Source organism: Rattus rattus, chromosome 3 (assembly GCF_011064425.1).
Source record: "Rattus rattus isolate New Zealand chromosome 3, Rrattus_CSIRO_v1, whole genome shotgun sequence".
In the NCBI taxonomy this organism is placed as follows: Eukaryota; Metazoa; Chordata; class Mammalia; order Rodentia; family Muridae; genus Rattus; species Rattus rattus.
Genome location: NC_046156.1, coordinates 206,985,855 through 207,000,312, shown reverse-complemented (window position 1 = coordinate 207,000,312; position 14,458 = coordinate 206,985,855). Strand labels below are relative to the sequence as shown.

Here is a 14,458-nt window from a genome sequence, read left to right as displayed (position 1 = left end):
TTCAGCACACAATTACTTTTACCATGAAAAGATTATAAAAATTAAATGGTTAACACTAACATGCTCTTGATCCCCAAGCTACCTGTATTGTTAAGTTAAAATATTCAGTCAAACAATTTGTATCATTCTCATGTCATCATTTTAGAAGGTAACCATTACAAGCTGGCAGCAAGTGGGAGCTGAAGTTCAAGTTGACATACATCTCTGTTTATTTTGTAATTGAATTTAGCCATTAAAGGGAAAATTTTCTCTAACTGAAGTCCAGGCCAGGTGAGAAGTGGGTATTTGGAATGTTGCCACAGAGCAGATAGCCTGCAAACACGATAGTGCATGACGACCTGCACTCAGAAAGCTTCTCCTAGCAGCATGCAAATGATTTTATTACTCAAATTTTATTGTTAAAGTATAACATAGGAAAACCAACTGCTGTTTTTAAGTGGTTAGAATTACCTTTGTCACTAACCAATTTCCCTGCATTGATTATAATAATGGATTCTAGAATTCATATATTATCCAGATACACAGCGTTTGTGGAATCCAAACCTTAGAATAGTAAGACCAAATCAGATACTGAAAGTGAACAGTAAGTCATAATATAATAACACGCTAATTGGCCTGTGTTCCCACTGAAAGAACAGTCAACATATGATAACAGCATTGTTCAAATGCTAGTAGGAGTTCCTGTCTGACCTCAACCTAACTAACATTGTTTGATTCAATGTTTAGATACAATAACTATTCCTAAGGACAAGTGTGCAGCTCTATACCTGCCCAGCATGCATATCATCCTATGTCTACTGAAAACAAGTTTTCTCTAAATATTTTGTCTGCTATATACGTGTATTATGTATGCATTCATACATCCAACCAACAATGGGTTAATAACCTATGGAAAAAGTATATTTCTACTGAATATATAGAAGGCCTAAACATTTCAATGTAACAGGTTTATATTACATTGATATTATGTCCAAAAGAATATTTAAAGAGTAATGCAAAATATGTTATAAAAGTTGTGATAACAATTTTACTTATAAATAAGAACTTTGATTATATCAAAATTTTCTCAATAATTTAAGAAGAAATGATTCTTTGTATATATTCTGAACATGTGATCAAAATAGGCTTCGCTCACTTTTTCAGGCTGTAAATACATGTTTATCTGTTTTTAATTTTTGATATTATAATATAATTACATTTTCCCCCTTTCTTTCCTCCCTTTTAGCCCTCCCATGTACCCTTCCCTATATTCCTTCAAATCCAGGGCTCTTTCTTTCACTTATGTTTACTATAGGCATATGTTTATATGCATGCAACTCTGGGTACCCATGCTCGCATTTCTATAGCCTTCTATCAAGGTTCCAACAGAATATTCAATTATTTTTTCACCTTTATCTGATCTTCTAATTAATGTCCTTCATACTACTCATTCTATTATATATGCGCTCATATGCATACCCATTTTATTTTCATAAAACCCTGGGCACTGGTTCACTTAACTTTTCTGATGAAGAGAATGAGTAAGATTTGAGAAAGAAAGGAAAGGAGCCATCACTTTTAGCTGAGGAAGTGAAACCAACTCTTAAAATCGAGTTTCGAAACACGGAAGAGTTGTTAGCTGGTTGCTTTTGCTTGTAGTCTATTTGCAACAAGTACAATACCAAAAATATTATGCCACATAGAAAGCATCAGATTAAGTCAGATAGCATTTTCTGGACGGACACACAATGGTTTTCTTAGCAATAGTTTTGCTCCTGTTCATGGGACCTACTAAGGCATCAGCTCCAGCTGAAACTAACAAGACTTTTACTAAGAACTTATTACATGACAGGTTTGTGTCAGTCTGACTCAGACATAAGGTCAAATGTCAGGCCATGAACCACCCCAGTGTTCTCAATCATCTGTTCTATTCTAGTGAAACCTCAGGTAGTGAGTCTCCTGGAGCAGTATTTAGTCTAGAAAGTCTGTAGTTCCCCTTTAACTCAGATTTACAAGAGAACCCAGGGCACTGGCCAGAATTCTCCCAGTGTCTTGCTCTGGATGAGTTCTGGCGTGCTCTGTTTCAGCAAGCTCATTTTACATGTGAGTCAAAATTATTTCTGTGCTGAAAGAACCCTTCTTAGAGCTGGTATTCTAAATTTAATGCAGGGAATTTTAGGATAAAGTCCAGGTTGAAACAGATTGCTGCCTATGCTGCCTGTTTAAGTACAGAAGCTTGCTTAACTGACAGAAAAATGAAAAATATTTCTAGATTAAAAAAAAAAAAAACCTTGAGAAAGGGAGCAGCTAGAGTGGGTGAAAAACTTATCTATTGGCAAGAGAAAGCCTTATAATTTAGGAGAAAACATCTCCACTCCCCAGGAAATCCAGATTCCTGGAGGAATCACCACTAAAAAATATGCTGGAAGATTCCTCTTCACATCTGAGCTGAGGATTCACAGACATTTCGAGCTGAGGAGTGAAGGCTTAGTGGTTCATTTTACTCAGCCATTGAGTTCCGGAGTGTTTACAGCCTGTGATGGTACAAGGTGGCTCATATCCCACACCTCCTATTTTTACCAATTTTGAATGTCAATAGAATGAACCTCATGATTAACAGCAGGCTTTGACCAAGTATGTCTGAGCAATTAGATTTGGATGTATAACAGTTAAAGCTGAGTCAGCTGAAGAGCGGGGTGAAAATTCACAGAATTCTCCTACTATGAATTCAGCACTGTTTTTGCTTCTCTTTACACACTATGTACTGAGTATAGTGATCCCTTCAAAACTATCCATTAGTCCCAGCAGGGAAAAGATAAAATAATTGACATTTTGAATGAAAGTGTGATATATTGATGACAGAAATCATGGGAAGCCTTGGGTGGGGGAATAACATAGATTTTAAAGTTATTTTTTAATTGAATATTTTTCTTTTTTAAATTTTTATTAGATATATTTCTTTACTTACATTTCAAATGTTATTCCCCTTCCCAGTTTCCTGTCCATAAGCCCCCATTCCCTCCACTCCACCTCCCCCAAACGGGTATTCCCCCCATATATCCCCCTTACTGTCCCCCTTCCATATTCCCCTGTACTGGGAGTCCAACCTTGGCAGGACCAAGGGCTTCTCCTTCCACTGGTGCCCCAACAAGGCTATTCTCTGCTACATATGCAGTTGGAGCCCTGGGCCAGTCCATGTATAGTCTTTGAGTAATGGTTTAGTCCCTGGAAGCTCTGGGTGGTTAGCATTGCTGTTCTTATGGGGTTGCAAGCTCCTTAAACTCTTTCAATCCTTTCTCTAATTCCCCCCAAGGGGGTTCTGCTCTCAGTTCAGTGGTTTGCTGCTAGCATTGATCTCTGTATTGGACATGCTCTGGATGTGTCTCTCAGGAAAGATCTACATCCGGCATGCATTTTTTACCTTCATCAATCTTATCTAGTTTTGGTGGCTGTATATATATGGGCCACATGTGGGGCAGGCTCTGAGTCGCTACTTTAAACTTTGCTTCCATATCCCCTCCTATGAATATTTTCCCCATTTTAAGAAGGAGTAAGAGCATCTGCATTTTGGTCATCCTTCTTCTTGAGCTTCCTGTGGACTGTGGATTGCATCTTGGATTATTCGAGCTTTTTGGCTAATAACCACTTATCAATGAGTGCATACCATGTGTGTTTTTCTGTGATTGAGTTACCTCACTCAGGATGAAATTTTCTAGTTCATTCCATTTGCCTATGAATTTCATGAAGTCATTGTTTTTGATAGCTGAGTAACATTCCATTGTGTAGATGTACCACATTTTTGAATCCATTCCTCTGTTGAAGGGCATCTGGGTTCTTTCCAGCTTCTGGCTATTATAAATAAGGCTACTATGAACATAGTGGAGCATGTGTCTTTGTTATATGTTGGGACATCTTTTGGGTATATGCCCAAGAGAGGTGTAGCTGGGTCCTCAGGTAGTGCAATGTCTAATTTTCTGAGGAATCTCCAGATTGATTTCCAGAATGGAAATGGTTTCCCTCTTAGCACTGCTTTCATTGTGTCCCATAAATTTGGGTGTGTTGTGCCTTCATTTTCATTAAATTCTAAAATGTCTTTAATTTCTTTCTTGACCAAGTTATCATTGAGTATAGTGTTGTTCAATTTCCCTGTGTATGTGGACTTTCTGTTGTTTTTGTCGTTAATGAAGACCATCTTTAATCTGTGGTGATCTCATAGGATGCATGGGATTATTTCAATCTTCTTGTATCTGTTGAGGCCTGTTTTGTGACCAAATATGGTCAGTTTAGGAGAAAGTACCATGAGGTGCTGAGAAGAATGTATATTCTTTTAGGTTGAAATGTTCTATAGATATCTGTTAAATCCATTTGGTTCATAATTTCTAGTTTGAACTTGCTAGTTTCTCTATGTTTCTGTTTAAATTCTGTTTCCATGATTTGTTTACCTGTATTGTCCTGTATTTCTTTAAGGGAGCTATTTATGTCCTTATTAAAGTCCTCTATCATCATCATGAGATGTGATTTTATATCCAAATCTTGCTTTTCCTGTGTGTTGGGATATTCAGTATTTACTTTGGTGGGAGAACTGAGCTCTGATGATGCCAAGTAGTCTTAGTTTCTATTGCTTAGGTTCCTGTGTTTACCTCTCACCATCTGGTTGTCTATGATGTTATCTGGTCTTGTTGTCTCTGACAGTGGTTTGACCCTCCTGTAAGCCTTTGTGTCAGCAGTCCTGGATGCTGGCTTTCTTCCAGCGGGCTCTCTATACAGAGAGCTGGTGGGACCCGGTCAGCTCCAAGTGCAGGCAGAAACCGGAAGGGTACTGTCCCAAACAGCTCCTGGGTTTCTGTGTCCTGATGGCTCCAGGTGGGTCCCTTGGAACAGAAGTGTTGGTATTACCTCTGCTCTCAGATGTGTCAGTTCTCCTGGCGACTGACTTTCTGCTCTGTGCACAGGCAGAGACTGTAAGGATCCTCTCACTGACTACTATGGCTCTAGGTGGTTCCTCTTGAACCAGGAATGTGAGCAGAAGTGGTGGTTTCCCCTGAGCTCTCTCCCTCATGGGGTTTGAGTACCAAGAGTTGTGGAACTGTTGAGGTCCAGGCTGAATCTCCAGTTCGTTGTTCCCTGTTTGCCTTTGAAATATGAAGTGGTTTATTGACTTCTCTATGTATCTATTTCCTCATGTGTAAAGAAATAATATAGTACGTGTCCAGTCAAAGGACCAAATGTGGGGTGCCTTGGGAAAGTCCTATATGATATGAGCAGCATCCAAACCCAGGATAGCGTGTTTGCCCTTCAACATTCTTTTTTCACTCATGGAGTATTTTCAATGACATGTCACATTGGTAATATTTCATTCTGAAATATTTTCATGAACTTTCACAAACTGGTAGAAGAATTCCTTTCTCTTAATCCATCATTTATATTTAGCTTACTATTTTTAACGGATCTCTTAAATGAGAATAATTCCATATAAATTTAAATACAATCATGTACATATACATTTGTATAGATGCTCTCTCTCTCTCTCTCTCTCTCTCTCTGTGTGTGTGTGTGTGTGTGTGTGTGTGTATTTGTATGTAATCTTAAAGTGTAATACTTAGAAATATTTCACATGTTTTGATGTTTTTTCACCAAATATGGTCTTCAACACTCCAGCTATCTGTTTTCAGTGACCACCTATATCTGACCTATGGCCATCTATTTGGGGTTACAGTCTCATAGGACAGAAGACTTGAAATAGGAACAAAAGGACACAGTGTTTTAAAGTACTGAGGTCACTCATGGGATCATGGTGGTTAGAGATAAGATCAAGGATGGAGCATGGGACTTAGTCGCAGGAAATAGCTGGAAGACAGTGCTCTGCCCAGGAAAGAAGAAAATCTATAGATCAAGGAGCACAAATAAAAGCAAAGGTGACTTCAAAAGTTGGCAGCCAAGAAAAGGAAGCTTCTAAATTTAGTTTTTCTTAGTGTTGCCAGATGCAAAAAAAAAAAAAAAAAGGTTAAGAATGAGTGTAAAAATAAGCAGAGAAGCTTCTGGGAAATTTTTGTGTCACATTGTTTAATGAAAAGCAGCCCTGGGCCCTGGATTTCATTTATATTTTGATAATTTTAATACGTAATAATTTAGTTTTTCATTCATTTCATTTATGGGTTTCGTTCGTCATGTACATTTACAGGTTTCATTTACTTTCTTTGTGAGAAGACAAAATCACAACTCAGGGCCTACAGTTAGACTTTCATATTTTTGATCCTTATTTTTCCCATTTCTCCACTACCTTTATGTACATCCTTCAGTTCAGTGCTTAATTTCATCCTAAAATTATTTAGCATTATAATCTCCTGAAAGGAGATTTTTTTAGAGTACAATGATTACTATTAATAAATTACATATTCCTGAATTGAGCAAAATTCACAAAAGTCAGTGAGAATCGTATTTAATATTAATTTTCAAATACCCAATGCAATGTACATTACAAGGTGAGCACAAATATTCAAGCAGTGTCGGATGGTTGCAATGTAGGTAAAATGGTTAAATATAAGAACTAGTGAGCTAAACTAACCATCACTTTATTTTAAAACAGTCAGCATGCTTGTCCAAGACACCCGATTGCAAAGTCTAAATATAAGCCACTGATGAATGCAGTCATCTATTTCAAAGTACAAATAACCAAGAAAATTTTTTTCACTTAGCATATATGGCTTTTAACCTCTTGAGTTCAAGAGATTTTACAGATTCATAATGGGTTAAGGCATGGCATTTAAGGATTGTTTTCTCTTCTCTTTTTAGGTTGATCTTCTTGTCCCTACCAAAGTGACAGGCATCATTACACAAGGCGCTAAGGATTTTGGTCATGTGCAATTTGTTGGTTCATACAAACTAGCATACAGCAATGATGGGGAACACTGGACGGTGTACCAAGATGAAAAGCAGAGAAAAGATAAGGTAATGATTTATGTGCCTTATAGAGAGAAGAGTTGTACTATATTTAATTTTAATGGAAAAATTGTGTAATGTATTCCAATCATATTTTCTATATTTCCCAACTCTCCCCAGATGTTCCCACTTCTCCACCCACTCAGCTCAATGGGTCTTCTTTCCCTCTTTAGAGAAAAAAACATGCAAAAGGGACAAAATATACAAAAACATCTAACAAAAAGACAAAAAAGAACAAAAAGAAAGACAGAGAAACAAACAAAAGAAACACACATACAAATCCATTAAATATATGAAACTAGAAATAATAATATATTATCAAAGGAGCAATAAGAAAAAAATCCCGAAGCAGTTTTGAATATATTCTAAAAATAATGACAAGGTATACAATAAACTGTTATATAAAAATATGTGATCCTGAACATATAAAAACAAGTAGTTCTATTAGTGAATATCTCCTATAAAATGCACTAAAATAAGGGCATGTAACATTTACTTTATATCTTATAAACTTTTAAATTATAAATTTATAAAATTTTATCATAACATGCATAAGACATCTGTTAAGACAAATCCTCTGAATAAATTGGTGGTATTAGAAGAAACATTCGGTTGAGAAAAATATTTCCATGGGTAATTGCTCTAAAATAATTAAGAACAAATAGGAACTTTAGAGATAGACAAATTTTGAATAGTCTGTTAGTCCATCCAAACACAGCAGATTCTTCTCTGCTAAATTTGTCTGAATACATTATAATTTGAAAATTACATTTTAAAATAAATTATATGTTTTATGACTACATATACCATGTGCCTCCTTAAGAATGGAATTCCTATTTATTAACTTGTAGTCCTCTCGAACTCTTTGTTTATTAACTGGTTTCCATTTCTCCGGAACTCCAGAATAGAGAAGGCTTGGAAGCTGGTTTATGATTCTGGCCATGTATTGTAATACAGCCAGAGTGGCCCCAAGTCATGGGGCTGAGTTATTGCTCAGTGTCATTTATACAAAGAGCTTGACATTTCTGAAGACATCGATAGAAATGCTGAGCTCAAAGGTTGGCATAAACTTTAAGAAACTCACACGTTCCCTGTGTTTGTGAGTTAATATTTTTTTATGTTAGATAACACTTTTGTATTCTTGTTATTGGAGTATTGTGAACAGACACAACGTTGAGAATATCTTTCTTACTTAAGTGGTGAAGGCAAAGAATTTATAAACCTACCCAGTTAACTTTAAGCCAGGAAAGCTATTTCAGACACTAGTTTAAATTCAATTCAAAGGAGCTCATTTAAAGGAAATAGTTTTAGGTTCTAATTTGAATAGCCCATATCTGTTTGTATTTTCATATCTGTGAGTGTTCCATTTAATAATTCAGAACACACATGTTTTACATTTTAGAATATCATAACCTGGTATGCTCTTATGACATCACATTAAGTCATTTGCAAGCTTTATAGAGCAACATATCAGGTTCTATATTTTTTAATGGAATGAAAGTTCATACAATATATGTGAACAGGTTTGCTTTTCCAGGGTACCTCACAGACCCTCCTCATCTCCCCATCTACCCAACTCACATTTTAGTTGACAACAATTGCTGTTTCATTCAACCGTGCGAACTAATTGGCATATTTATATATCAGTAGCATCTTGGAGCAAATACTTATTGAACATTTTGTTGGAACTGTTGTCATATTTATTTCATGAGCTGTAAACAAAATTTCACAAGAAGTGGTTACAAACTTTGATCTAAACCCCCCTAAGGATGTACAGACACTTTGAATGTGGAGTATTGTGTGCAGCATAGAATAGAGGTTTAAAAGTTCATAATTCATTCTTTAGACTTTATATGGTACTTAAATTAGGTTCAAGACAGTGAAGACTTCTAAACTATTTCTACTAGGTGCTAAAATCAATAATACTGAAATCCTTATACTCAGCAAGACATGGTGGTACATGCATATCATCTCAGACCTCAGAAACTGAGGCAAAAATCTGGTACAAGTTCAAGGCTAGACTGGGCTGCATATGAAACTTTTTTCTTTTATTGACTATTTTCTTTATTTATATTTCAAATGTTATTCCTTTTCCAATCTCCCATTTAGAAACCCCCTATCCCATCTCCTCTCCTTCTGTTTCTATGAGGGTCCTCCCCCTCCACCATAGACTCCCTCCTGCCTCCCTGCCCTGGCATTCGCCTTCACAAGACCAAGGGCCTCTCCTCCCATTGATGACCAGACAAGGCCATCCTCTGTTACATATGTGCCTAGAGCCATGGCTTGCTCCATGTGTACTCTTGGTTGGTAGTTTAGACCCTGTGAGCTCTGGGGTGTCTGGTTGGTTGATACTGTTGTTCTTCCCATGGGGTTGCAAACCCCCTCAGCTACTTCAGTCCTTTCTCCAACTCCTCCTCCTCCATTGGGGACCCCATTCTCAGTCCTATGGTTGGCTGCCAGTATCTGCCTCTGTATTGGCCAGGTTCTGGCAGAGCCTCTCAGGAGACAGCTATATAAAACTCCCATCAGCATGCCTTTCTTGGCATCAGCAATAGTGTCTGGGTTTGGTGACTGCATATGAGATGGATTCCCAAGTTGGGGGCAGTCTCTGGATGGCCCTTCCTTCAATAGCTGCTCCACACTTTATCCCCTTATTTGCTCCTGTGAATATATTGTTCCCCCTTCTAAGAAGAACTGAAGCATCCATACTTAGGTCGTCCTTCTTCTTGAGCTTCATGTGGTCTGTGGATTGTATCTTGGGTATTCCTATTTTTAGGGCTAATAACCACTTCACAGTGAGTGTACACCATTTTTTTTTTTTTTTGTGATTGGGTTACCTCAACTCAGGATGATAGTTTCTAGTTCCATCCAGTTGCCTAAGAATCTTGTGAAATTATTGATTTTAAGATCTGAGTAGTACTCCATTGTGTAAATGTACCATATTTTCTGTATTCATTCCTCTGTTGAAGGACATCTGGATTCTTTCCAACCTCTGGGTATTATAAATAAGGCTGCTATGAATATAGTGGAACATGTGTCCTTGGCATGTCTTGGAGCATCTTTTGGGTATATGCCCAGGAGAGGTCTCAGGTAGCAGTGTCCAATTTTCTGAGGAACCAGACTAATTTCCACAGTGGTTGTACCAGCTAGCAATCCCACTAACAATGAAGGAGTGTTGCTCTTTCTCCACATCCTCTCCAGAATCTGCTGTCATCTGAGTTTTTGATCTTAGCCATTCTGACTGGTATGAGGTGGAATCTCAGGGTTGTTTTGATTTGCATTTCCATAATGACGAAGGATGTTGAACGTTTCTTTAGGTTCTTCCGTGACCATTCGATGTTCCTCAGTTGAGAATATTTTCTTTAGCTCTGTACCCCAATTTTAATGGGTTATTTAATTTTCTGGAGTCTAACTTCTTGTATTCCTTGTATATATTGAATATTAGCCTTCTATCGGATGTAGGATTACTAAAAATCTTTTCCCAATCTGTTGGTTGCTGTTTTATCCTATTAACAGTGTCCATTGACTTACAGACACTTTGCAATTTTATTAAGTCCCAGTTGTCTATTGTTGATCTTAGAGCATAAGGCATTGGTGTTCTGTACAGGAAATTTTCTCCTGTGCCCATGTATTTGAGGCTCCTCCCCACTTTCTCTTCTATTAGTTTCAGTGTATCTGGTTTTATTTGGTGGTTTTTATATGGTGGCTGAGAAAGAAATTAGGGAAATGACACCCTTCACAACAGTCACGAATAATATAAAATACCTTGTTGTGATTCTAATCCAGCAAGTATGATAACTTCAAGTCTCTGAAGAAAAGAATTGAAGAAGTTCTCAGAAGAGGGAAAGCTCTCCCATGCTCATGGATTGGCAGGATTAATATAGTAAAAGTGACCCTCTTGCCAAAAACAATCTAAAGATTCAATGCAATCCCCATCAAAATTCAAACTCAATTCTTCATAGAATTAGAAAGAACAATTTGCAGATTCATTTGGAAAAGCAAAACACACAGGATAGCAAAAATTATTCTCAACAATAAAATAACTTCTGGGGGAATCACCATCCCTAACCTCAAGCTGTATTAGAGAGCAATCACTATTGCTCTAAATAAACAAACAAAACAAAACTGTATGGTATTGGTACAGAGACAGGCAGGTAGAGCAACAGAATAGAGTTGAAGACTTCAAAATGAACCCACGTATCTACGGCCACTTGATCTTTGATAACGGAGCTAAAACCATCCAGTGGTAAAAAGAGAGCATTTTCAAAAAATGATGCTATTTCAACTGGCAGTCAGGATGTAGAAGAATACAAATCAATCCATACTTATTGTCTTGTACAAAGTTCAAGTCCAAGTGTATCAAGGACCTCCACATGAAACTGTTTTGAAAACATAAATCCTAAAACAAAAGAAAAACAACCATTCATTTGTTGAAATACTTATCTGTATTTACATTTAAAATGTAAATTAATGCTTATATTTGAATATTTTAAATTATTTAACTGATAGACTAGGCATTTGCTAATGAGCACACTTGATCTTATTATCTCGGTCTGAAACATATGCAAATACTTTCAGTGAAGTAGCTGGCTAATGTTATTCAAGGTTTCCCGTATCCTCCTGATGTTTCATTTGCTGCCTATCTGTTACTGAGAGGAATGTGGCTTCTCTCATTATGATTATGGGTTTGCCTATTTCTCTTTGCCATGACATCATTTTCTTCACATATTTGCACAAACAAGGTCTTGTTGTCATTTAGAAAGTAAGAAATGTTTATGCCGTGTAATAGCTTTACTCTGAAATCTGTTTAATCAGGCATTGATAGAGATGCTTGAGCATTGGAAAACATTACCTCCATGTAAGGCATGTACATTTTACTTAGCTACAATACATTTAACACAAACTCTACAGTGTGTAGTGTGGTTTTATGTTCAATCTAACTGTAGCTTGAAAACAAAACAGAGAGAAATAGGTTTCAAGCCACGCCATTTGATAAGAGTATTGATATAACTGCCGTTAAACTACTCACTTAAGTATTTCCCTATTTATTACATCTTTTATTTTTGTCTTCATTTGAGTAAGTTTGAAATTTTAGTGATTCTGTTTGATCTAATTCATTGGTTAAAATATTTTATTATTTTATACAATGTATTGGGATTTATGACATACACATCAACTATTGAAACCTAATTTAAAATTAATGTAAAGCTTCATACCCTTAACTCTCTAAACAAAATGAAAGAGATTTTAGGTATAAAAACACTTAAGGACCATTATTATTATTGCTATCAACAGTGTTCATGTTATTGTCTTGATTGCTGTGAAGAGACACCATGACCATGACTTCTCCCATGAAAAATTTCTTTGGGGCTGGGCTTACAGTTGAGAGGTTTAGTTCATCATTGTTATGACAGGAAGCATGGTGTCATGAAATAGACATGGTATAGGAGAAAGAGCTGGGAGTTCTACATCTGGATCAGCCGGCAGCAGTAAGGAAAAGTGACACGGGGCCTGTCTTGAGCTTCCACAACCTTAAAGTCCATGAACATGAACTTACATGTGTCAGGCAGTGATGACACATGTAAGTAGAGAAATCTGGAGGAAGTAGAAAAATATGATCAAAATATATTGCTTGAAAATAGTTTAAATAAAATTAAATGATTTAAACATTTTAAACCCTTCATTGCTAGTTTTAGAATTAAATCTGATAGATTGTTTAAAATATTACAAGTGTTAATGGACAGTTAAGAAGCTTAATAGTCATTTATTATTTATTACATACTAGTACTTTAACCAGGGCCAAAACATGACATGTAATAAAATAGCAACTAATATTATTTACATACATATGGATTTTATATAATATATACCTATATATTATATATTTACATATATTTACAAATATATATATATGAGAGTAAAACTAAAGGGCATTGTAATCCTTACATGGAAGAGTATCTAACAAAACAAATACAAGGTATGTTGTTCATATTGTTTAAATACATACGATGTAATAAACATGCATCAAGCAAATTGTGTGCTTTTGACAAACACAAAAACAATATCTGTGTTTTATAATTATTGTTGTAGATACCGTGTCTCTATTTATACAACAATAGATACCAAGGTCAACAATGTGCTCTTCCAGTGCCCAACATCACACCAATGATTTTTTTCTTGAGTTTGAGTAAGACATTTCCTAGTGATTCTTTATATTCTTTACATATTATTTTGTATGTTATGTTTTGTAAGGACTCTTCGATATTAACAAATAAGAACCAAAGCATATGTTTTTGCCAGAGTAAATAGACAGATTATATATTTTAGAAGAAACACTCACTGTAGGATATTCATAGATGCATATTTTGAATGAAAATATATACAGACACTTCCTAATTCCTTTTGGTTCCTTTGACCTCCTTGATGATTTCTTCCACAAATTTGGAGAAGCTGATTTGAAAGTTCATTGTGGATACTGACACAGTGTGGCAAATGGGGGAATATAGTCCAGCTTTATCTAGATTCTTGGTTTCTTGTCCAAAGAATCAAAAAGAGGGGCTCACATAGTTTTGCAACAAGCTCGATAGCTTTAGGGACCCAGAGTGTTGTTCCTGAATTCTAGAGGTGGCAGCATTTCTTACTAAGTAGGGAGTAATTAGAGTAATTCTCTGTGGAGAACAACAGATTAGATCACAGTATCATGTTTCTATTGCTCAGGTCCCCTCATGATATATCTCATCTTAATTCTATACATGTTCAATTATAAAGAGTCATAAAATGGTAAATTATGGAACATTCATGAAAGGTTGTTATAGGACAGATTTGCCTTATTGAGTGTGCACCCAGATTTAGTTCAGTGCAGCCTTGTCCTTCTATTATTCATATTCCTTTGGAGTCCACTTCATAGAAAATTTCTAAATCTCATTGTTAACAGAGGTGAGCGAACTTATCCAATTTTTCCATATGGAAGTATGCAGGTAAGGGATTGAGGAGTTCTGAGGTGACTCGGTACATTATTGGGAGAGCAATGTAACATTAAGCAGAGTACTAGTCTATGACATATGCAGGTGAAGGAGCCAGGTTTAATGGGGACCCAAGCTAAACTAGCTCCTTTGCTGGCCTTCAACAAGATTATGCCAGAAAAACAATCATCAGGTGGTAACAACTCTGTTTTTCCATAAGTGGTAAAAATGAAATTCTAAAAATATATAAATGCTTTGTCTGTTTTTCTAAGTGATCTTCAGATAACTTATGAAAAAATGTATGTGTATATAGCAGTATCTGAATGTACTTATGACTGCACTCACCTACCTATGCATACACAAATATGAAAACTCAATACACGGCAAAGGGACGGCCCATTCTCATCATGATGGTGTCAGCTTCCACCCACAATTCTGTGTGCTAACAGTATTGTGTATTCAGTGTTGTCTAACCGAGCCTGTGATGACACACTCACACAGTCAACACATTCTTGAAGCTCTTTTTCCAGGACACAATATTTCCTAACACTTTTCACTTTCTTCACAACATGAATTCA

General features: G+C 36.3%; 1 protein-coding gene across 2 annotated transcripts in view; it reads left to right on the top strand.

Moving 5' to 3' along the window:
* The window catches only part of Edil3 (EGF like repeats and discoidin domains 3), a 498,350-nt gene that overhangs the window by 458,571 nt on the left and 25,321 nt on the right, over nucleotides 1-14,458 (top strand). Inside the window, exon 10 of one of the 2 annotated variants that reach the window (XM_032899069.1) lies at nucleotides 6,772-6,927. In XM_032899069.1, coding sequence (XP_032754960.1) covers nucleotides 6,772-6,927 — 156 coding nt within the window. Of the gene's footprint in view, nucleotides 1-6,771; nucleotides 7,080-14,458 lie in introns of those variants that run through there. The other variant, XM_032899068.1, reaches the window with a different exon arrangement.